Genomic DNA, 23,855 nt, shown 5'->3' with positions numbered 1-23,855 from the left:
CAGAACATTAATTTGTGAGTGGCATTTTCTTTTTATGACTTAACCAGATATATTAAAAATATGTATATTTGTGACTCAGCTAATATATTGATTGCCTAACTTTTCAAAATTTTACTGTTTGTGGAATTTTAGGATCGCTTTTCTTCTGGTAGTATGTTTTAATTAAAAACATTTTTTTTGGTGAGAATTCTGTGTATTCAAGTTGCTCCAAAAGCAGGTTTCTAAATCATTTGTGATGACAAATAACTAAGAAAGTGCCATCTTTTTGAAAAATTGTAAATTCTATGGCAAGTAAGCTAAACAACCATAAAACATCTTCAGAATTGAGCATTTTTTCCAAGAAAACGTATTCATTTTCTTATGTTTTGTAGTTCAGAAATCCTGCAAGAGCAGTGAAGAGCAGTGATGTAGCTAACATCACTGGTAGTGGGAAAATCTACTCTCCACTCACCTCTTTATTCCCGGCCTGAGAGCATTTTTACCCTTTACTCAAACATCTCCTTAATCTTGAACACAACGTTTCAATGATTCAGTCTAGTTATAATACTCTTCAAAAAAAAAGTGACCCCTTAAATGGGTTTGGTGGTTGGGGCAAGTTGGAACAATTACATTCAAAATGTCACCAGAACTGAAATGGAGCCCAAAGACCGAGGCAGGTGGCTTACAAGGCTGACACAGGTCGGACTGTCTTTTCTGTGGTCTATGTGCTTCCTCCCTGAAGAAGCAGGAGCACTAAGAAGCAAAGTGTCTGCATTTTTAATTCCCTGTGAAGTGCTCTGCAAAAAACAAAAACAAAAACAAAAACACCTGCTTGGAGATTCTCAGGTACACATGTGGAAAGTCTGAGAAGACCAGGGCCTGAAGAGCACAAGGGAAGAGCTACATATAAATAAATTAAAAACTTTGAAAGCTGTCATGGGTAAGGCAAATCTCAGGTAAGCCAGAAACAGTGTAAGACTGCACAGGAAATGCATGGCGAGAGCCTTGGGGGGCCTGTGTGGAGAGCCTGGGGCAAGACTATTACTGAGGATAAGTTTTACAAAATTCATCACTTAATTTGGATACTAGATGCTCAAGTGCAACTGTTTTCCATTTGGCTGAGACATGATAGGGAATCTGTATAGTACAGAGGTGAGAAATATGCATGTGAAACAGAAAAGAACTGCAGTTTGAGATCTGTGCACCTGAGTGACTGAGGCAGCAGCTCCGCTCCATGGCCGGCGCCCCAGGGGAAGCTGAGCACAGGTGTTCTCAGATTAGTTTTCTTTGTGGTATGGGACTGCATCAGAACATTGTCCTAAGCATTAGGTGCTCTCTCCTCTCCTCTCCTCAGTGATACTTAAAATGATGGCTTTGTCTAAAGAAAATAACTGAGAGAGAGAAATGCTAGTTTGAATTAATTCTTAAATACAAGCAAAAGTAAGGGAAGACAGTCACCCTACCAACCCCTGCCGAAAACTCCACTGTTGTCTGAGCACAATGGGTAAGAGTCTTCGGCTATCTTCTTAATTTCTTCATGTGTGTTATTTTATGTATACATAAACACATACATACATGAGTGGTTTGGCAATGAGGCCGACATGATAAAAAGTAATCTTTCAGCAAAGTTGCCTTTTGTCTTTTATTTCTCATTTTCCTTGCACCTATGGCATCATATTAAAAATCAAAGAACATACAAATCAGTGAAGTCACATTCTTGATAATAAGACAACAATAAGAAGACCCCAACAACTTAGATTCACATTAGGAAGGTTAAATGGCCCAAATAAGCCTACAGCGAATGTTTTCTGGTGAGCAAGGAGCTATTGTTTAGATGCCATTATCCCTTAATAAAGAGATGTTCCTAAATCACTGGATGAGAGTCTCTGGAAGTTTACATAGGCATGTTTATAAGTGAAATCAACTTTTAGAGAGGAACCTAAGGTGTCAGTGTGTTTCCAAAAAACCATGTATGCTTGGTGTTTTAATGCCAAATATAAGGTGTTTCTGGAATTGTGTGTAAAAATTTTATAACGTTCAGGTGAGCATATCAGACCCAGGAGCAGAAAAGAGGTAATGAAATAATATGTATTGATAGAAACATCACTATTTTGTTGCTTTTAAGCCAGACAGTGATAGACAGCCTCATGCATTATTTTATCTTAGTTCCTTGTTAGCAACTGAAAGTACTTTAAACATTCTACATCATTCTTAGATGTCCAGGATAAAAGGCATCTGCTATGATGCTTCAAAATTTATAATTATAAATATATATTTACATACATGTACATATGCATGTACGTATGAAATTATGTCTGTCAAGTTCACTTGGGAAAATATTCCAGTGTTGATTGGACCCACCTATTGAGGTTTTGTTTGTCTGCTTATTTATTTGGTAAGAGACACAAACTGAAGTTAACTGAAAGGTAATCTTCCTGCTCTAAGAAGTGTTTACAAACCTGATCTGATCATGATGCATAAGTTTAGGGCTATACAAGTCTCAGAGGCAGTGGATGTGAGGATTTGGGAGAGAGTGTCGACAATGACCTATTCAGAAAACATACTCAGGAGGAAGGGTTTAGGTACTGAGATGATTTAGCCAGGAGGAGAAAAAGGTAAGAAACCATGTTGTGCTTCACGACGACACCCTGGGATGATAGACTGCTACCACGAATGCTGTCCTTTGGATGGTAATTCTGTGTAGTTCATCCACTATTTGCTGTGTAAATGTATGGAGTCTTTTCTAGCTAGCTTTAAAAATAGAATCGTCAATGTCTCATGAGACAGAATCAAGGGCTAAGCCTAGATGACATTTCAAGGTTCCTTTCCTACACCAGTATCAAAACACAGAATAAAATAATAGCATTACTTAGTAGATCTGGTTACAAGAGTGAATTAAAATACAGAAACATAATGTCATTCCTTACAAAAATAACAGCTAGGCAAGCTATTTGAGACTGCTTTAAGACATTATGTGGTCAGCTGAAGCAAGATGATATATGTAAATGTTTTTCATAAATCAGAATAAGCCCCCAAACTCTCAATATAAATTGCCTCAAAAGGGGCTGCTCTGATGAAATTAAAAATGTCTCCTCCATATGTGCAGCTTCAGACTTTAAAGCATTTCAAGAAAATGTTCTAAAAGATAAAGTTGGCATATAAAAAGCATGGGCAAAGGAATCAGTAATGATCAGAGCAAAACAATTCTAGAAGGCATTTTTTCATATGGCTCATTTGCATTTGAAACACTGAGAATTCCTATCTTTCTTGTACAAAATTGTGTACCTATCAAACTACTTCCGACTTGAAAGAACATTTTCCTAAATGTTTGGAAGATGATCAAATTTTAACTGGAGGACTTGTTTTCTTCCATCAGGTGTGGGGGAGATGTGGCTTCCTGGTATGAGAGGCAACAGTTGATTCTAATAGCAGAACAAGACAAAAATAAGAAAGTAAATTGAAAACAATTACTATTTGTACAATTTGATTTAAAGGTAGTAAATCAAAAAGGATATATATGGCACAAAGATGTCAAAAGACATCAATCTGAAAATTAAGCAGGGTTGCCTTTCCAAAAAACTGTGATGTTCTGATACTTGCAAATTAGGTTCTATAACTTATTCTAGAATTCTCATACATGTACTATGATTTATTTCAATACACGCCTTTCTGAGTACCTAGTCAGTGTTTAAAAACTAGACATCCACCAACTATTCAACAGTAATTCCCAGAGTCTACATTTTGCCCACCTGAAATTTTTAATTTTAGGATATTAGTTTTAGGATCCTGGCAGAAGAGCAAAGAGATTTAAAATCTCTTCACTTTAAACAATATTTAATCTTAAAGGAACTGTTGGTCATCTACTCAGAGATCTAGAAGTTGGTAACTAGGTAGAAATTTGAACTCACAAAGTAAAACCACACTGATTGAAAAGATCTCTCAGAATTTTTAGTTTATTCTCTGATATGGCAAAATGTCTAGAGAAGAGGTACATGCTTGGAAGGAAATCCATAACCTGAAAGATAACCCTGCCTTTCTCTCCAGAGACCTCACCGGGTGGCGGGAGGTGTTCAGTCACGTTCACATGGCAGGTGTTCTATGGGGGAGGAGGGGGGGTTCCCATACAGTGGGGGACAAGGTGCATCTGACTCAGGACTGAGGGAATGACAGAATCTCTGTAAGTGGGATTATTTAAGAGCATGCTGCTCTTTGCGTTTCTTTTCCTTTCATTGTCCTGGGTCTTTGGGAAGGCCTTCTGAAAAGCCCCTGATCCATATCGGTGGGGCTGCAGAGCGTAAAGGAACAGACTGCACAGTGGGGGCTGAGTCTCAAAGGGACAGCAGTGTTCCTGTCCACCTGGATGCACGTGTGCCTGAATCGGGGACGGAGAGTCAGAGTCGAGCGTGCTGTGCATCCTCCCAGGCCAAAGTGTGGGAGCTGGTGAGATGTTTTTTAAGGAGATAGTATTTTTACACACAATTCACAATGTATTTCAAATTGCTGCCTCAAACTTATTTGAAAAAACCCTAATCTTTCAGTTATTTAAGTAAACTCCATTGGGTTCGACTAGCAGACATGTAACTTTAACAGTAAAAGATAAAATGGTCTTGTATATCAACTGTACTTTAACAAAAAAAATATACTTAAAAAAAGAAAAACATTTAAAGCTAAAAAAAAGATAAAATGGTCTGCATAATAAAAATTTGGATACCCAGAGATTTTGAATACGCAGAAATCATCTTAATATTTCATCTTATTGATGAGTTTGATCTTTCTCTCCCACCAAACTTCTATTTAACTATCAAAAGGTTGAAAAAAAGATTGTTGATTCTTCCTTTATGGTAGGATGTGCTAATGAGAACATAAGTGACCAAAAGATTAAGCAAACACAAAATGGGACGACTGTCAGGCTGATAAATTGAAAACTACTGTCCTGGTTTATTAATAAGCAATGTTCATCTATTTATTTACTCGTTTGGATAATATTCATGAAGTACCCTCTATGTGTCAGACATTGTCTTAGGTGCTGGGGATACAAGAGGGAAAGAAATCCCCAAACCAAAACATGACTACTTGTGTGGAGTTAGTTTTAACTCCAAAGTTTTCTGAAGCCACGTAAAGGGTAGTTACCTGATAAGCCACAGAACCAGTGTTTGTCACATATACCATATTATTTGGTAATAGTGGCACACTTTAGGATAGGACACGGTTCCCAGTTGTCTGAGTTTCATCTCTTAGTATTTGGCCACAGTTCATCCCTGGTTTTGAGGAAAAGCCTAGGCAGGGCAGACAGAGGGGCCTGCCATGGGTGAAAAGATGGGAGGGTCAGGTTTCCTTTACTGGCACTTCTGGAGGTATGGGGATTCCTTTGTCATGCTGGGCAAACTCCTACTGTAGTCAGGACTTTATTGTATGAAGCTGTTGTATTTTGGGCACATGGTCTGGCAGGTGAGGATATCCAATCAGTGTAGAAAAAAAAATGTGCAACAATTTGATTCAAGTACATTTGGAATAAGATTTTGCAACAATCTGAGTATTTTCATAGTTTCATGGTTTTATTACATCAATCATCAATATTTATTAAGATAAAGAAATACAACTAAACCAGTGGAAAGAAAAGGTCTTGGTGTCCACCTAGTCTCACTTTGAAAGATAGAAAAAGGAAAAAAAATCATTTTTACAGCACTTTAACTTTTGAACAGAGGTACCTGCTGACGTCTTCTGTTTCTTCCTTCATTACGTGCTTTTCTTTTAATTTGGTCCTCTCGAAAGCAATCAAAGTAAGGGTTCTCCAGGAGGTGGGCGCAGGTTAGTCTGTCATCTGGATTCATCTTCAGACACTCCTTTGGAGGAAGAGAAAAGCAAAGAAGATATTTAAAAAGGGGCTTATTTTGTTACTGTGCCTCACAACTGAATAACTTGTTAGAGCAAATATGATTTTGAAAAATCTTCAAGTTTTTTTATTATCAAGCACTTGAAATTTGTTAATAACTAGAATTGTTTTTCTTTTGCCACTTCAAAGTTTTTTGCAGGTAGAACTGAACACTCAGTTCTCTGGAAGGGGCAGCTGTTTCTACCAATGACATCCCTTCATCACTTGTCAAAACAGTTTGCAGGACTCTTTAGAGTGTGATCCTGCAAGGGCAAAGTCAGCATTACTGGCGGACATGTCAGAAACGCAAATTCTTGGATCCAACCCCAGACCTGCTGAATCAAAAGCACTGGGGCTGAGGGGTGGCCAGCAATCTGTGTGTAACAAGGCCTCTGGGTGATTCTGATAGCTGCTCAGGTTTAAGAACCATTAGTTTAGGGAGGTGGCTGAAGAGGTGTAAACTAAGTGATGAAGCAAATACAACTGGAATATATATTCCCATGTATTATATATATTTCTACAAGAATAACTAAAAGAAAAAAGGAAAAGGTAATATTTTGACCTTTATTACAGGCCACTAGAAGCCTCCAGCTCTGCCTCTGAGAGTGAGAGGACTCTGACAGCAGCGAGGTTAGTGGGGCCCTGACACAATGATTTTCTCCAAAAGCCCCGATCTTTGGCCAGAGAATGCGGCTTTTCCCAAGAAGGAAGATAGGTTACGATCTATAAAGAACCGGGCACAGGAGACCAGGAATTTCTTGCCTTATGACAGTTCATCAACATAACAGACTTTGAGGCATTCAGGTGCCCAGACAATGGCGCTGCCTGAGGCTGCCCTGGTCCTCCCTGAGCCTGGCTGGCTGCAGAGCTCTGAGCTCCCTGCCAACACTGCCTGCCTCCTCTCATGTCTTGTTCTTCAGGAAACAACCCTGCTTAGCATAATTAGACTCACTTGTCCCTCCACAGCTACCACCTGCTCCATGCAGATCACTACCCCACCCCCAGCCCCAATTAACGACCTGGGCCTTAATTAAGTCCAGTTGCTCCTGGGAATCCTTCCCCTCAAGCCCTGCCTGTCAGGACAATAACCAGGACAGAAAGTCTACTTAAAATACAAAGTATGGTAGTCTCTGTTTCTTCTTCACTTCACTGTAGTTTCTGCCTCCACCATCCTACTGAAGTGGCACTGGCTGTTCACACCTGTGACCTCAACTTCAATTTCCTTAAATCCAGGAGATGTTTTGTGTGCTCTTCTCAATAGTGTCAGACACTATTGACCACACCCTCCTTCTTGAGACTCTCCCTTTGGCTTCTCTGACGCTTCTCTTTCCTTCCTCCCACCTCAGGACCACTCCCTTTCAAGCCAGCCTTTGCTAGTTTATCTTCTTCTCCACAGTGGCTGGATGGAATTCCTCAAGGCTCAAATCCAAGGTGCCCCTTTCTTCTACCCGTTTCTACCTAATCTCACTGAAACTCCATGGCTTCAGTTATCAAGGTTTACCAGAGACTTCCATGTATATTTCTGGTCCAGACCTCTCCGCTGAACTCCAGACCCACAAACGCAATGGCCTGCTTGCCATCTGTGCTTCATCTCAAGGGCACTGTTGTGGGTTGAATTGTCCCTTCCCACCCCCACCCCTGACAAATATACGTTGAAAATCCAACCCCCACTGCCTCAGAATGTGACCTTATTTGGAAATAGGGTCTTTGCAGAGGTAGTAAGTTAATATGAGGTCACACTGGAGTGGGGTGAGCCCCACTCCAATGTGATTGTGGTCCTTCTAAGAGGGACGCCAAGGCACAGGCAGGCACACAGAGAGAACACCGTGTGGAGACAGGCAGGGACCACATGCAGGTACCTCATCTCTGCCACCCTCCCCTACTTCACCCCCCAGATCTAAACCATAACTAAGACCTATCAGTTATGTTTCCAATTACACCTTGAAGTCACACTTCCTTGTACAGGCTTTCAATCTATTGAAGTCTAGTCTACTGAATATCTATGGGTTTTAAAAATTTTTTATATTTTTTATTTAAAACATTTTTAAATTGACATACAATATCCTATTAGTTTCAGGTGTATATCATAGTGCACTGACAATTTTATACATTAGGAAATAATCCCCATAAGTCTAATAACCATATGTCACCATACAAAGTTGCTACAATATTATTGATTTTATTCCTTATGCTGTACATGACATCCCCATGACTTATTTATTTTATAACTGGAAGTTTGTACCTCTTTACCTATTTCACCCACCTCCCCAACCTTTCCCTCACTATGGGTTTTTATGTTAAAGAGCATTTTTAAATTCTAAGAAGAGATTGCTAATGCTGAGCTGCTCCACAGGGCCTGGGCTGGAACAACGTCCTGCTTGATTAGTTTCAGGAGCACTGAGGTGTACACCCTGGACAGCGACCAGCACTGGCACAAAGGCTGGCTACAAAGTTGACTGTAAATCATCCAGATGGCTCCACCTTCTAGATCCAAGGAGTTTCAAACTGGGCTGTATCATAATCACCTAGGGGGATGTTTAAAGATACAAATCCCACCATCTTATTTATAGATTCTGCTTCTGTAAATCTGAGATTAGATACTAGAATGTGTATTTTTAAAAAGCTCATTCTGATGAATAGTATGGAAACCACTGCTACAGACAGAACTTAATTGGTTGTTAAAGACAGATACCTGGTATCTTCATCCCCACCCCAATAAAGGCTTTAGGTATCTGTGCTGGATGGAAAAGTCACACCTGGCACGCCCTCAGCTGGTCAAGCCTGAATGGCAGACTCGCCATAGGTGAGTTTCTTCTGCTTTGTATTCAAATTTGTACTTTGTTTGACTATCTCTTTTGGGCCTGGTGCAGGGGCTAGATCAGCTATCTGCATGGCTCTGACTTTGCCTGGTCTAGTAATTTTTTTAAAAACTAAAAATTTTATTTATCCCAATGTATCCAAAATGTTATCAGTTCAACATGTAATTAATGTGTTAAAATTAATAAAATATTTAATATTCTTTTTCATAGTAATTGTCATAGAAATCTAGTACATTTCAATTCTATTTAGCCATGCTTAATACTAACATGTAGCTAGTAGCTATCATATTGGACAGTACAATTCTAGACCTTCAAACTGATGGAGTACATTCATCCTCATAAATTTCTATAGTCTGAATATACTGACTTAACAGTCAAATTTCTTAGTAAATACAAAGAAAATAATGGGGTTTATCACAGCAAACACTAATTATATTTTTTCATCTTCTAGTTTTAATGGATTTATTAGAAAGATTACTGCTTAAACCTTTACTGATACTCCTTTAATTGTAATTATTTTATAATTCCTTATAATTTTCAGTGGCTACATGGCACCTTATTTGCCTAGTGTCCACCCCTCCCAGAGTTACCAGCTTTAATCATTACAATTTGCAGTCAATAATGGTTATAATCAATTCTTAAGTACCTTCATGAAACTCAAAGCCACAGGATGCACTTCTGAGAACTTTTCTTCAAGAGTTTCCTAGAAATACAAAGTAAAGAATCTCAGTGTTACATATGCACTAATGTATATTTTGAATATATTAGTAGTAAGAACACTTTGGAGAAAGACCTCCTTGTAGGTTAGATAATTCCTTTTAAAGATTTTAAAATCATATTTTTACATAAATTTAACTACAGTGAAAAGCTTTGAAAGACAAAAACTGAAGTTTTTTTCTTAATTTCACAACATCTTGCAACTGATGCTCAGTAAACGTGGGCTCCAAATGTCCCCTTCTGAAATCCTACAACAGTACTATAATATCTGCCTAATCTACATATAGGGATGCTTTGAGCATTACTGAAAACATGATGAACTACATGCGCAAGAGCACTACAGAAAGCGAGAGGATGACCAACACAAATTCAGAATGGAAAGGAGGGACCGAGGGGGGGATTATATGGGGAGGAGAAAGCTCCAAAGACAATGGTAGTATTTTTCTTCCTTCACTAGGCAGCAGATACATGTGAATTATATTTTATTCTTTAAATCAAACATGTTATATACTCTTTTGTAATTCAACTTCTAGCCTTGTGACTCAATTTTAAACCTTTTATTATATTCGTTAAAAGCTTTTATGAAGGTACTTAAGAATTGTAGTCATTGATGCATTTCCAAAGAAAGACGAAGATCACAGGAGTGTAGAGGTGGCCGTGATGGTTTAAGGTTTCGATTTAGATACAATGAGGATCATTTTGTAGCATGACCTTCCATGTAAAATGTATGTTGTGAAGACATGGTTTTTATTGATTTGAGCTTTGTTTCACAAACTGAAAAAATAATGCATTTTTTTCCAAAATAAAGACTACAGTAAGTACTGTTTATGAGACCATAATTATTTTAGGGAAAGGCACCCAAGTGTTTTGACTAAAAGGATTAAGATATTTATGTAAGGAACTAAATGTACTTTCACTTCAAATTTAACATTAAATTGATATTTGAACAGACAGGGCAAGTAAACTCTTAAAGCATTCTCTTGGTTCATTTTATATAGTTTTTATGTACTTTCTTCGATCTGTGGCAATGTGTCATAAGGAAAACAGGAGCCAAACGCATAGGTATAATAAAAGAAATGACTACCCCTTCAAAGAAAGTAGCAGCAAAATAATAAAACAGTCAAAATTGAGCAGTTTACCATGTCTTCTGGTTCAGGAATACTGATGCCGTGGAAAAATTGGTTACTTTTAAAGATAGATTGGTGTCTTGGGATTAGTTTTCCTGTAAAATGTAAACAATATAACTCATAATATTTTAGTTAAAATAACAGTGTTTAAATGGTTAACGTCTTAGGTCCAGTTGTGAAAGAAACACTGAGCTTGATCATTCCCTTCAGATTTGGGTGGAATGGGTCACTGAAAAAAAATAAGGTCACTCTTCCCATGCAACTCTCTTTGCTGCGTGTGGTTCGGCCTGCCACTCAGCCTCTACTGAAAGAGGAGGACTTTGCACACGTGATCTCTTAACAATCTCAGTAGGATGCTATTTTTATTTCCACTGTACCAATGAGGAAAATGAGGCTCAGAGGCTTAATAACTTGCTTAAAGTCACACCGTCATTAAGTGACAGTCCCAGGATTCAAACTCAGGTCTAACATCTGCCTAATGTAAGTTTCCACGGTCCTTTTAGGAAATCAGCAAACAATACACACTTAAGGTTTGGCCTGTAGTGATACTCTATCCCACACTTCTCCAGAGGAATGTGTGGGAACCACACAGGAAACTGCATCGGGCTGGACAGCAGTAGTTCCCTTGCCCAGCAGCCATGCCTCCAGGAGAGCCTATGGGAAGGAATTAATAAATTCCCATCCTGTGTAGATGTACCACTTTCTTTGCATGTATGCTGCTGGCATCAAGCTGGAGCTAACCTTTTAGGTTAAGTTCTCTTCCAACCAGGTGGAAGTAGACAGCTGCTGAGGACACTGACACATGGCGAGAGCTCATGACAGACACCCCTTGGGAGCCACCCTATTCCTGTTCTGCACTGACCTGGTTTTATGACTTTAGGCCCACCACGGAAGCTCCCTGAGCTTCAGTTCCCTCATTTCTGTTAAAGGCATAATTTAACATATTACAATGTCTTAATTTTTTTTCTTAGAAGACTGAAAGAGATGACTTGTGTGAAAGTAATTTGTAAATTCTTAAGTACTCTGCAGAGCAGCTGAGTCGACGATGTGTAGCAGAGACTGTATAGCCCATAAAACCTAAAATAGTTACCCTCAGGCCCTTTACAGAAAGAGTTCACTGATCAGAGCTCTAGAGTACAACCCCCGTCCCACCCCCGCTTTTACAGTGGGCAGAAATTGCATTTGAGCAAATAGCTCTTAGAGTAAGCTCCCTGCAGCTGACTCATATCCTTATCCCCATCTTAGCCTGAAATGGAAAGTAAAGGGTAGCTTACTCTGTGGCTAATTGCCTTGACTTAGAAAGGCCTCTGAAGACTTCTGAGAGGAGTTCTCTACATTAGGAGAGAATGGTTGGGCTTTGGCTACAACCCAGAACAACCATCCTGAGTAGCACTTTAGAGAAGCAAGAAAGCTCTTGTTATTACAGTGACATACTATTACTACACCAATTCAACAACTCTGTAAGCCAAAAAATGTAACTCATACCTAGTGTTCTGATTATCAGATAAAGTTGGTCCACATCTGATTTTCCAGGCCAGAGTGGCTGGCCTGTCAGAAGCTCTGCAAAAACGCAACCAGTAGCCCATACATCTACGGAAGAACCATACTGAGTGTCTCCCACAAGAAGTTCAGGAGCTCGGTACCATCTCGTAGCCACATAATCAGTGTAGGCATCCCCTGGAACTGCAGACACGTCAATCAGATCAGGTGGGTCACATTCTCACAACGCATGAGCTACTCCCAAGAGCAGGTGAGGCATTCGAGAACTCTCAAAGGCCATGAAACTCTTAACAAGTAAAGCAGTGAGGCATGGATAGGGCAAGCAATCACACTGTGCACTCAGTAAATTCAACTTCCAAAGGGACCTTAGCTAGTTAACATCTCTATAATCCAAAACAGAGAGGAGGCAGGCATGAAATTTCTGTAGTCTAACTTAAAGCCTAAATCCACTTCCAAATACATTGTCAAGTTCACTTGTGTCTGGGTCCTGTCAGGACACTGATTATGTATACACCTACCTGCAACATGTACTTTGCTAATACATGTTTTTGCCTGCTACACGGTTCTAGATTCAATAAGAAATATGTGTCCCCCTTTCCCTTTGGTTCTTCCCTGTCTGGGATAATTTCCTTTGTGTTAACACTGTCTCTGAATCTCTTCAATTTTCAGTTTAGAACTCTTCTAGTCTTACCAGCTCTGAGAGTTTTCCCAACCATTCTAGCCCACATTAGTATCTCCCTCCCGGGAACCGTCTGCACCTTCGCTTTGGTACTTTATTGCCAACAATCTTGTATTATTGTCTTGTTTCTTTTGCTTCAGATTATAAGTGCATGAGGAGCAGAAATGCATTTCATAATTTGTTTCCTCTCTTAAAGGGCAAAGCACATACACATGACATCCAGTAAATTCTAGTTGAGTGGAGTGGAGGTGAAGTACAAACGAATGTACTGACTAAATGCTTAAAGTGAAATCTTCCTTTGTAAGTAAAACAAGATAACATTTACCATGCTTTCAATATCTAAGAACTTAAACAATATCACCTCATAATCATCTCAATTGGATAAATTAGTAAAAAATTGCTACTTACTCAGAATTCGTGCAAACCCGAAGTCACAGATCTTGATTATTCCTTGCTTAGTTATCAGAATATTTTCAGGTTTTACGTCTCTGTGAATACACTGTAAAATAATATTGGATTGCTTCTCAGAGCCATCAAAATGACAAAGCATAATAGACAATTAACTTTAATTTTAACAATAAACACAGCCTGTAAGAGAATAATATGGTTTTCATTTTTCTAAAACAACTAAAATTGTAAAATTTTCACTTGTAAATCTTATCGTGCCAAAAGAAAAAAAATCAAAATATCGTTGTATTAGCAAAGCAATTAAAATTAGGATTGTTTCATATAAAATCTGTGTCTGACTTTTTTTCCTTGAGAAGGACGTATCACACAATGATTTCCCACACTTTTTACTGGCTCTACTTAAACTGTAAGGGGTAAAACCCTAGATGAGATCAGGCTCAATGTACTTCTGATAGGAACTGCCGCCCCCTAAGAACCCCCATTCAGGCTGAATAAGTACTGCCATGTGGGAAACTGGAAACACATTTGAGTAATAACAGAAAACAAAATTCACTTATAATTAGTGAATTATTTATCATCCAAACTGGGATGAGTAGAAGGGAGCTCTATTCATAATTACTCTGGGACAACGGCCAACCCACCACTGGCCTGAGCGGGCTGGGATGTGTGGTCACATATATCAAGAGATACCAAAGCATTTGGCATCCGGGGTGAGTGTCACTGTGATTTCCTCAACACTACGCGAGCCTGGAGCGACGAGCAGCTCTCCTGCGAGGTGACTGCACAGGTTGCTGCGGCGCCTTCCTCGAGGGCAGGACACGCCGGGAGGCGGGGTCACCTCAGAGAAGCTCCCGTCGTTCTTGCGTGTGCAGACGCCTCAAGGAGCGCTGCGTCCAGATGACCCGAACCACAGGCGCTCCTTGCGGGACGGGAGAGGGCTACGCTGGGGGCGCGGACGGAGGCGGGCCGCGGGAGCCCCGCACAGCTCTTCCAAAGATGCTGTTCTATGCCCGGGAGGCCCCAGGGAAAAAACAACTCAGTCCCTATTCTTTAGAGCCTATCTTTCCAATTTATTCTCCCTCCAAACTGCCTGATAAAACCGATGTTGATTTTCCACAGCTCAGCGCTCACCTAGAGCTCTGCACTTTTCAATGTGCATCATTTCCTTCTCACAGAGGTCCCTGACTGCAGGTGGCCACCGTCGGAGCCTCGGGGTTAAGTGTCAGAACAGTCAGCCCCTCTTGGCTCACTTCTCTGCTGTGCTGTTGATTCCTTTACATATTCCTGCCACACTGACAATTCTGAAATACTTTTTCGTTGTGACTATAGTAGCTATATAGGAAGAGAAAAAGTTGAGTCTGAAATTCATTTAGGCCAAAAAAAAGGTGCTGTTAATAAAAGCTTGTTCCCAGGTAGTCTCAATTTTTGTCAACTGTATCCTAATTGGTCTGACCAACAGAAGAAACATTTTTATGCCTCTAAAAGGTCCTAAGGCCTTTGATGCTAATTTAAAAAATACACTGCTGTACTATAAACCAACATAGTTCTGATATCATACCTTTTAGGCAACTCTATTATAAAACTTGGATTAACACTCTGAGTCATACTCATGACAGTTGGTGACTAAGAACAGGTTATGTTCCTCAAATATTTGAGTTTGCATCAAATCTAAAATTCCTAGACTATCTGTGGCACTGCCAGGTAAATGGGCTTACACTGATATTGTCTATTAGCCTATTTAAATATTGGATCTAAGCAAATGATGTGAAATTTATGGCAACTTATTTCCCAACCAAGAAATACAAATATGTCCCAAAGAAACAGAAAAATTATTGGTGTAGGTACAAGGTAAGAGAAGCTACTAATAAAGTGGGATAGGATACTGAAGAAGGAAAAAGAGTAAAAATTACTGGAACAGTAAGAAACAGCATGGAGGATGGAAGACACTTGGTCACACAGCATTCACTTTCTCTGCCACAGAGTCCTGTGAGTGCAGGTTCTGCAGGGCCTCTTGCAATCAGCTTATTTTCCACCAAAGAACTAGATACTTGCAAGTCAGTGTAACAGAAGAATTTTAATAAACTTGGTTTTCGTACACGGCTGTTAGGAAACATTGTTCAAGTTAGGTCATAGTGGATGATGTATAACCTCATTTTCAGTGGCCCACAAGCCAGCAAGAAGAGGTATCCATGGGATTTTAAAGATGACCCTCAACTTTAAGGATCATCTTCAGAAACTTCCACACCAGAAATCGCTTCTTATCTAGCCTGATTAAATAGTAGTGTTCTACTATCTTAGAAGGTTGTTCTCTTTGAGCTTCAGGGATGGATACTCACACAGCAAGGAGAGAGCAAAGAGACCCCCTTCTTGAGAACCAGAACATTATCATCAATGAGATGATGATGGATGTTGCAGCCTGACACCGTCTTACCTTGGAAGTCACTGTAGTTTTGGCATTTTGAGATGAAGTTCTTTTTGTCTAATCAATACATCAAGTATATAAAAATCCATGAGTTCATAATGATGCTAAATGGGTCACTTGAAGTACCTCATTCTAGCAATATTTTGAAGAAAGAATAAAATGAGTAGGTATTTTCTCAAATCTAGTGTTTCTCAAAATTTAACATGTACATGGATCACCTGGAGATCTTGTTAAAATGCAGATTCTGGTTCAGTAGATCTGGAATGGGCCTGAGATTCTGCATTTCCAATGAGCTCTCAAGTGATCTCTGTGAACCACACTGTGAAGAGTGAAGCCTTAATCCCCTATTACTTTAGCCTTCCTTGCTTAGTTAGGATAGTCATCCTGAAGATAATCAAGTAGCCCTGGTCCCACAGTTTGAGAGCTGTGAATCTTCAGTGACACTATTGGGTCAGATTACCTTCTCTATTCTTTGAGAGTATCATGAGGGTTCCTTTAAAAATAACGAGAGTATAAAGGTTTTAGATGTAATGCTTTTTCCTTTACATGCATTCTATTTAATAGATAAAATAAAAAGATAGATAAACAAAGTCTTGCCATATAGTAAGAAAATGAGATAACGAGAGTTCACGAGTAATTTCCATGTTGGAGGAGGGAAGTTTGTCTGAAAAGTGATCCATTTTTAATAGAGGTTATAGGTTATCAATTGGAGGTTTTTTAATATTTTAAAGTTAAGATACAGAATGATAAAGAATGTGTTGTTCCAAGCAGAAAAATGATAGTAGTTACACTAAGCTACAAATAATGTTTGGGTCCACTGAAATTAATAAATTACAATCAAGTAGGCTGACTGACTCATTCATTCATTCATCCAGTGATTCAATAAATTATTTTTTGAATGCTTTTTATATCCAAAGATCCATGCTGGGCTTTGAAGGTGCACAAAGAGAAATCAGCCACAGACACTGCATTCAAGTTTATAATCTAGTACACAGGTAAGTGTCTGATTATTTGGGATGAAGTACACTTATGGTAAATAGAATTTTTACAAGATCACCTTAACTACATAAAACTCTTGCAGCAACCTTGGGTGAACTTTAATATCTCTCACAGCATGGTGAAAAGCAACAGAGCTGTGGTTTTAATTCAGCATCACCTTCAGTATTTGAAAGTACAATTTGTATTGTGAAAAACAGGTTTGTGTATCTTGTGAAACACCTCCACTTTCTATTTTATTAATAGAAAATAAAAGCTTCTCATTTATCCTAACAAAAACCTCACTGACTTTCTTAAAATTAGGAGCTTCCCCTAATTACTGAAATTCAGTACAACAGCTTCAGTCTCAACTGGGAGAATGTTAGAAATGCAAATTCTTGAGGCCCTATCCCAGACCCATGGGTTCAGGAACTCCGGGGTGGACCAGAGCAAACTGTCTTAAGACTTTCAGTGGATTTTGGTGCATGCTTGTTAGAGAACTATGCATCTAAAAAAGATTTAAAAAAAAAATAAAAAAAAATAGGGGAACAGGGTCTATAAGAGAATAAAAAACGTAAGAGACATAAAACCAAAATAAAACCAAATGCCATGGTGGATTACACTATTGATACCCTGAATATTTATTTTAACCCCATTTAAAAATAACCGTAGGACTCATTAGTACTGTAGCAAAAGGAGGCATTAAGTTTATATACACTTTTAATTTTTAAGGTCTTAGTGGTTTGATTCTTACAGAAATTAGAGGAGGGCCAGGATTGCTTTTCCTCATAGTTGGTGCCTTCCTTCTGTCTTGCTCTCCCTGTTCTCCCTTCCCCTCCATTTGCAGCTCTTCAAACAGACCCCTGAGCTAGTCAGAAGAGTCATCAACAAGAAACTAACAAATACACCAGGAAATGTTACTTACATTATGTTTATGACAGAAATTAAGAGCTTGAAGTGTTTGCCATAATACACTTTTGATCACTCCATCGGCCACTCTGGGGAAGAAAATAAAACAGGCAGTTGAAAACACCGAGGCTCCAGGGGCAGCGGCTGGAAACAGAAGTGGGATGGGTAGGGCTTGTTGTGGTCAATGATCACAGTGCAAAGGGTACCTTGGGCATATTTTTTAAGAAGGATTTTCAATGAAAATTTGCTTCACTACTTTTTATTTAGTTACATAATTTTCTTTTGTAATTTGAAAATTTCAGATTTGTCAAAATGATACATGCTTACACAAAAATCTGAATATAGATAAGGAATAAAGTGTTGACTCAAATCTTGCTCCCCACAAATAACTGTCATTTACTGTGACTGTCCCTGTAGGCATCTCTGTTTCTCTCCCCTCTCTGTCTCTCTCTGAATTGACTTTTTAACTTTAACTTTAAAGACATGTATTCATATGGTTCAAAATTCAGAAAGTATGAAAGTATATTCATGAGAACTCTCTCTCCTACCTGCTCTGTCACCCATTTCATCTTCTGCAACGTCTCCTGCCTCTTTGGGAAACATTTTTTGCAGAGAGGAATAGATATTAATATGTTTATGTATAGAGTTGACCCTTATACAAAGTGGGGTTTAGGGGTACCCACTGCTCCCTCCCTGTCCCAAAAATCCCTATATAACTTCTGGCTCTTCCAAACTTAACTACTACTAATCTTACTGATGACATAAACAGAGGATTAAAACATATTTTGTATGTTGTATTACATACTGTATTTTTATAATAAAGCTAGAGAAAAAAATTTTTTCAAATTGATGAAAATATCCAAAATACATTTATTGAGAAAATCTGCATATAAGCAGACCCATGTAGTTCTAACCTGTTTTGTTCAAGGGCCAAGTGTATTTTGGTGACTATAGAGGGTCTCATTGTATGGATATGTTATGTCATAATTTATTTACTTAGTCCCATCAATGAGCAATTAGGTTGACCCACTTTTTAATTTCTATTACTAGAAACAACCTTTCGATGAATATCTGTAATCAGCCATCCTATTGTAGTTGTGTGATTATCTTTCTAAGTTCTAGAAGTGAGATTTCTGGGATCAATGATAGCCATATGTTACATTTGATCCTATAAGTTTGAACTTCATGACCTGGTTTTGAAGGAAAAAGGCATCCTTGAAATCTGACCTTCAATTTATCCATTTCATGTTGGTGTAAACACTCAAGCAAGCTGTGTTGTAACAGTGACTCATCCTGGTAAATGGGCAGGTACACAGCCAGCAGAGGCCAGTGAGAATGAAAGTCCCAGGAGAATGGGAGGCTGGGAGCTTCTTGTCCCTGCAGAATCCTCACTCTTTGTGGAAAACATTGGAAAGTATTTGCCCCTGGGGAACTGGGGATCTGTGTAATATATATTTCTCTGGGCGTAGTCTGCCTCTGTGTAACTATCTCTGTAAATTATGCCAATTACATTCTCTTTACCTTTTCTGTTGATGTCTTTCCATTGTTCATATCACTGTCTCATGACAACACTTTCATAGTTACAAATTACCCAAAGGAAAGTCACATCCATTTACACTCCCACCAAACATCTATGCATTACAGTACCTATCTCCTCCATGTCTTGCAACATTCAGTTTTACCAATGTTTTCTCTGCCAATCTGTGATTAAAATAAAAAGATATCTCTTTTTGGTTTTTATTTGCATTTCATTAGTCATTAGCAATTAATTTTTTCTAATTAAGAAGTTTACATGATTATTGGATACTACATTTCTTCTTTTGTGTATCTCCTATTTGTGGTCCCTATTATTTTTTTGACTGGTCTGTTCACTATTTTAAAAGTTGGTTTGTAGTGATTCAATGTATATCTGAGTCTGCATATTTGCTACAAAATTTTTCTCAGTGTGTTGTTTTCTAGTCCTATTCATGGAGATGAGGTTGTTGTTTGCATATTACCAAAAACCTGAAACACATGATTTCTTTTATAAATGTCTACTTTTAGGGTTTTTTTAATTAAAAAATTTTAAATTATCTAACATTCCAAACACAACCATCACTCAGTTTTAATATTTTATCATATTTGGACATTTAAATAATATATTTAGATTATTTAAAAAAATAATCATGCAGATGTTTTTTGTATCATGTAAGATGTCTTACAAAACAGCAGGATGGCCTGTGTGTGACTCAGGTTATCACACTGGCTACATTCCATGTGAGGTTGGGGCATATGCCGAGAAACACCAACAAGCACATGGAACTGTTTTTCTTAGAGTAGTGTCCTGATCTCAGATCACAATCAGGGTGGCGTCCCCTTGGTACCAGTGGCCTGGTGGCGGGCTTTGGACTCCAGCTCTTCTAATTACTCACATTGTCAAGGCACCTGATTCTCAGCATGAAACCCCTTTCTACTTGAGATGTCTAGAGCAGTTTCAATTTCCCACCACTGAATTCTGATAAAAGTTTATTCAATATTCTCCCCCTTTTGCCTAGAGACAACACTGCTTAAATGTTTTTTATAAGAGGCAGAAAGAATAGTGTAGCCATTCTGAGCACTATGAGGCAGAGTCCAAACCCCAGCTGTGCTGGTTCCTGGCTTCATGACCTTGGGCAAGTCATTTGTGCCTTCAGTTTTCTCTCGTGTAAAATGTAACAACACCCCACAAGTTTATTGAGAAGTCCATCTCCTAAGAGTCTGGGTTTTAACATCTATATAGGTTCAGGAGATGAGAGTCTGAGGTCAGATGAGGCCATTAGATGGGACTGAGACCCATACAAGGACAAAAAGGGCTCCAAAAGAACAGGAAGAGACCCTGAGGTGAGAGAACTGGGCCTGTGGGAAAAACACTGAGGAGGCTGGAAGGGCTAAAGTGTGGGTGAAGTTGGTGAGGTTGGCAGAGGCCAAACGATGAAGGGCCCTGTAAATCTGGGTGTAAGGAATTTGGGTTTTACTTTACGTGTAATGGAAGTCATAAAGGGACTTAAGAAGGCAAGTGACATAATATGGAGAATGAATTTCTAGGGGCGAAGTGGACATAGGAACATCAATCAGGAGGCTAATTTAATGATCCAAGTGAGATTTGGTGATTTACATCAGGGTGGTAGTGGTGGAGGGAGAGGAAATGGATTTCAGTTCTTGGGGAGGGACTGGCAAGAGTAACACAGCCCTACTCATGGAAAAATGCAATGCTGGGCGAGATCTAAGGACCACAGTTACAGTGGATCAAGTACTGGAATTGGCAAACAAGGTAGGGGTTAGGGTTCAGAAACTGGCAGAACCCCGGTTTCTAGTGTTAATACATGGAATCAGGCATGAAATAACGTCCTCAGTCCTGAGCTCTTGCTGTGGAAGACAGATGTTTAATGGCATCTCACAGGGAGTGCCATGGCTCTGCTCAAAACAGAGTCCTTAGTTGGCTCAGATTCCTGGAAGGCAGACTGCATGATAGGCAACACAACATGGAGACAAAATAACAACTACAAATAAATAACACTGCTTTTCTAAAGAGAAGGTATTTATCAAAGAGAATATAGATTCACACAGTGCTCCTTCAGAAACAGAGCTTTGCAACATCATTCGGCCAGAGGCAGCATTTTTCATAGCATTTTGAGTAAAATAAAACCCACAGAAATCAACTAATACTCAATGTTCATATATCATCCTTGGGTGAATGCAAAAACAAATACTGAAAATAATAATGAAGGCCTGAGAGCAAAGCCTAGACATCCTAGTTCAAGACTGAATGAGTTAATAAGGGTAACATGATCACGGAATTCAGACTGGATTGCTTACAGACAGAGCACTCTCTTAGTCCCTCAGAGAATTCCTGATGCTGACATCAGAATCCACTATAATGTGTATATAATTTGATATGGAAAACTTGATTTTATTATCAGTACTCAAGATGAACTGAGTCCTTCTCAGTAAAACTCTGCTATCCTAGAATAAAATCCAACCTTTACTATGGCCTTCCAGCCTCTTAAATTTCATCCTATTAACCTCCCCACCGTTATCTCCTACCACATTCCCAGAGACATGCCACTCCAGCCCCATTAGTTTCTGCTATTTCCTAACATGCCAGGCTTGTTTACACCTCCAAATCTTTGTTTCTTCTTCCTTCGACTCTCCTCTCTGAGCATTCTCTAACTCTTCAGTGTGCTCTGTTTTGATTCAAAGACTTGCAGCTCTGCAAGGACTTTACCTTGTCCATTATTGTTTCTTAGGGCCTGAAACAGGAGGACCTGGTATCTAATAGGTACTCAACTAAGGCTGTTTTTCTGGCACTCTTAGAAAGGTTGTAAACAAACACCCTGTAATATATGCCTTTTTGCTTAAACTAGCTAGAGTGAATTCTGTTGTTGAATCCTGACCAGTTCAGATTATGACACCAGAAGTGAAAGTGGGAAACAAACTCAAGGCCTTGGGGATCTAGGATTGGCAATCTGATTTAATTGGGGCTGAAGGCAGGGTAACCTAATTACCATTGGTGACTGGAAGACTGTTAGATGGGCACCAAGTGATGAAATAATTTTTAAATCATCACTTGTGGTCATCTGGAATAAAGTGGTTTTTCAAGGCCAGGCTTTGGTGGGCTGAATGTGATAGGACAATACAGGAAACATAAAAAATAAAAGTGTGGCAGTCTTTTATAATGTTACAAGAAATTTAAATAAAGGACAGCCTTAGGGCTTTAATATATTTCTCAATATTCATGATTCACTGCCATCCCTTTACTAACTCACACACAGTATTACATGAAATTTTCTATGATCAGTTAGCTGAGAAAGAAATTCAGGTCTTGTCATTTATATTTCAGTAAAGCCAAAATTAAAAAAAAAATTGAAGCCTGTTTTATATATGTACATGATTTGCTGTTACCAGCCAGAAGTGGATATAGTTTTAGAAACCCCTGTAGTAGTTTTATAAACTACAATAGTCTATAATTGTTCCTTTGTGTAGCTGATTCTCCATTAGATTTTAAGCTTCTTGAAGGCAGGATTATTCTATTATGTATGGTACAATTTCAGTGAACAGAAATCCTTCCTGTGGTTAGGATGATGATTCCTATCACTTTACCAATTAACTTACCTATTGCACCTATTGTGGAACAGAGATGGAGCTTAGAGAAGGGGAAGAGATTAAGTTTAATCAGATGAGGCCACTTGCAGCTGCTTTATATACATGTAGTTTCTTTACTGGAGTAAATCCAACACAGTCTCAGTGCTTAGTGAGCAGCTCTTGATCTAATGAATGCTTGTTTCTCAATCCAGAAAGTAGAGGACACCTGAGGCTTTGGTCTGGCAGGGGAAGCAGGACTCTCACCATCTTATTTTGGTGTTAAATCAGCTCTTCTTTGTGATATAACTCAGTCGTCAGGTCTCTGGATCTTCTCAACATCCCACAGCTCATCCCATCATCCACCACATGGATCATCTCATATCTGCCTACCACTTATTTCTCCCAACTGGGGATTTATCTTCATAAGTAATGGTCAAATAGGCCTGGTATGATGATGTCTAGTTGTTTTCCTCTGTTTGCTAGTCATTGGGTTTATACTCTTTTGGCTGTTACATAAGCAGGTTTTAGGAAGGGAGTGCAAATAGATGAATGTTTTTCATAATTGTTACCTGGAATACCCAAAATTTCATTAAAAAAGTGGCATACTCTGCCTTGTTCTCATTTGTATTCCCCTATGTATATACAAGTTTCAGGGCTGACCAAAAGCACTTGTATACACCAGCACTGCTAAATACTCTTGTAAAATGTAAAGAGTGGAAAGTAGAATAGTTCAGAGATCCTTGCAGTGGCTACATATATACTGAACAAAAGGGTTGCCTGAATGTGCATTGCTCTCTCTTGCCATCTGTGCATTTCTCTGACATTGTCCATCTGGCCAACTCCTCCCTTTTTAAAGTCTAAGACCAAATGCTTCCTTCTCTGCAGAAACTTCCTGATTCCCCAGGACCAACAAGTTGGAGCTGCTTCTCTCCTGCAGCCTCTGCACCAATATTAACCCAACCAACACTGCCATTTGAATTGCTACTTTGAATATCTCCATTACATTGCAAGCTTCTTGAGGGCAGGACTGTGCCACTCTTATCTTCTACATCAGTTCAAGTATTTAATAACATTTTTCTGAAGTGAATGAATTAAAGAATGCTGTGCACTGAGGAAGACAGTAAGATGAATTAGGTATGAATTCTGTACTCAAAAAACTTAATAGGAGAAGCCAAGATGGTGGCATGAGTAGTTCAGCAGAAATCTCCTCCCAAAAACATATATATTTTTGAAAATACAACAAATACAACTATTCCTAAAAGAGACACCAGTAGATACAGTACAAGAGCCAGGCTACAACTACATCTGCGAGAACTCAGCATCACACAAAGGGGGGTAAGATATAAGC

The 23,855-nt window shown here is 39.0% G+C and overlaps 1 protein-coding gene across 3 annotated transcripts in view; it reads right to left on the bottom strand.

Moving 5' to 3' along the window:
• Positions 1-1,603: 1,603 nt before the first annotated feature.
• The window catches only part of CDKL4 (cyclin dependent kinase like 4), a 48,424-nt gene continuing 26,172 nt past the window's right edge, over positions 1,604-23,855 (bottom strand). For 2 of the 3 annotated variants that reach the window (XM_073214130.1, XM_073214132.1), the window contains exons 4-11: positions 19,055-19,108; positions 17,424-17,496; positions 13,102-13,192; positions 12,000-12,197; positions 10,527-10,609; positions 9,317-9,373; positions 5,688-5,822; positions 1,604-3,401 (exon numbers count right to left, since the gene is read on the bottom strand). In XM_073214130.1, coding sequence (XP_073070231.1) covers positions 3,300-3,401; positions 5,688-5,822; positions 9,317-9,373; positions 10,527-10,609; positions 12,000-12,197; positions 13,102-13,192; positions 17,424-17,496; positions 19,055-19,108 — 793 coding nt within the window. In that variant the 3' untranslated portion in view covers positions 1,604-3,299. The remainder of the gene's footprint in view (positions 3,402-5,687; positions 5,823-9,316; positions 9,374-10,526; positions 10,610-11,999; positions 12,198-13,101; positions 13,193-17,423; positions 17,497-19,054; positions 19,109-23,855) is intronic. The other variant, XM_037009329.2, reaches the window with a different exon arrangement.

The sequence above is a fragment of the Manis javanica genome, chromosome 1 (genome assembly GCF_040802235.1).
Source record: "Manis javanica isolate MJ-LG chromosome 1, MJ_LKY, whole genome shotgun sequence".
NCBI lineage: Eukaryota > Metazoa > Chordata > Mammalia > Pholidota > Manidae > Manis > Manis javanica.
Note: the sequence above shows the minus strand (reverse complement) of the source record. Positions and strands in the feature narration are given on the sequence as shown.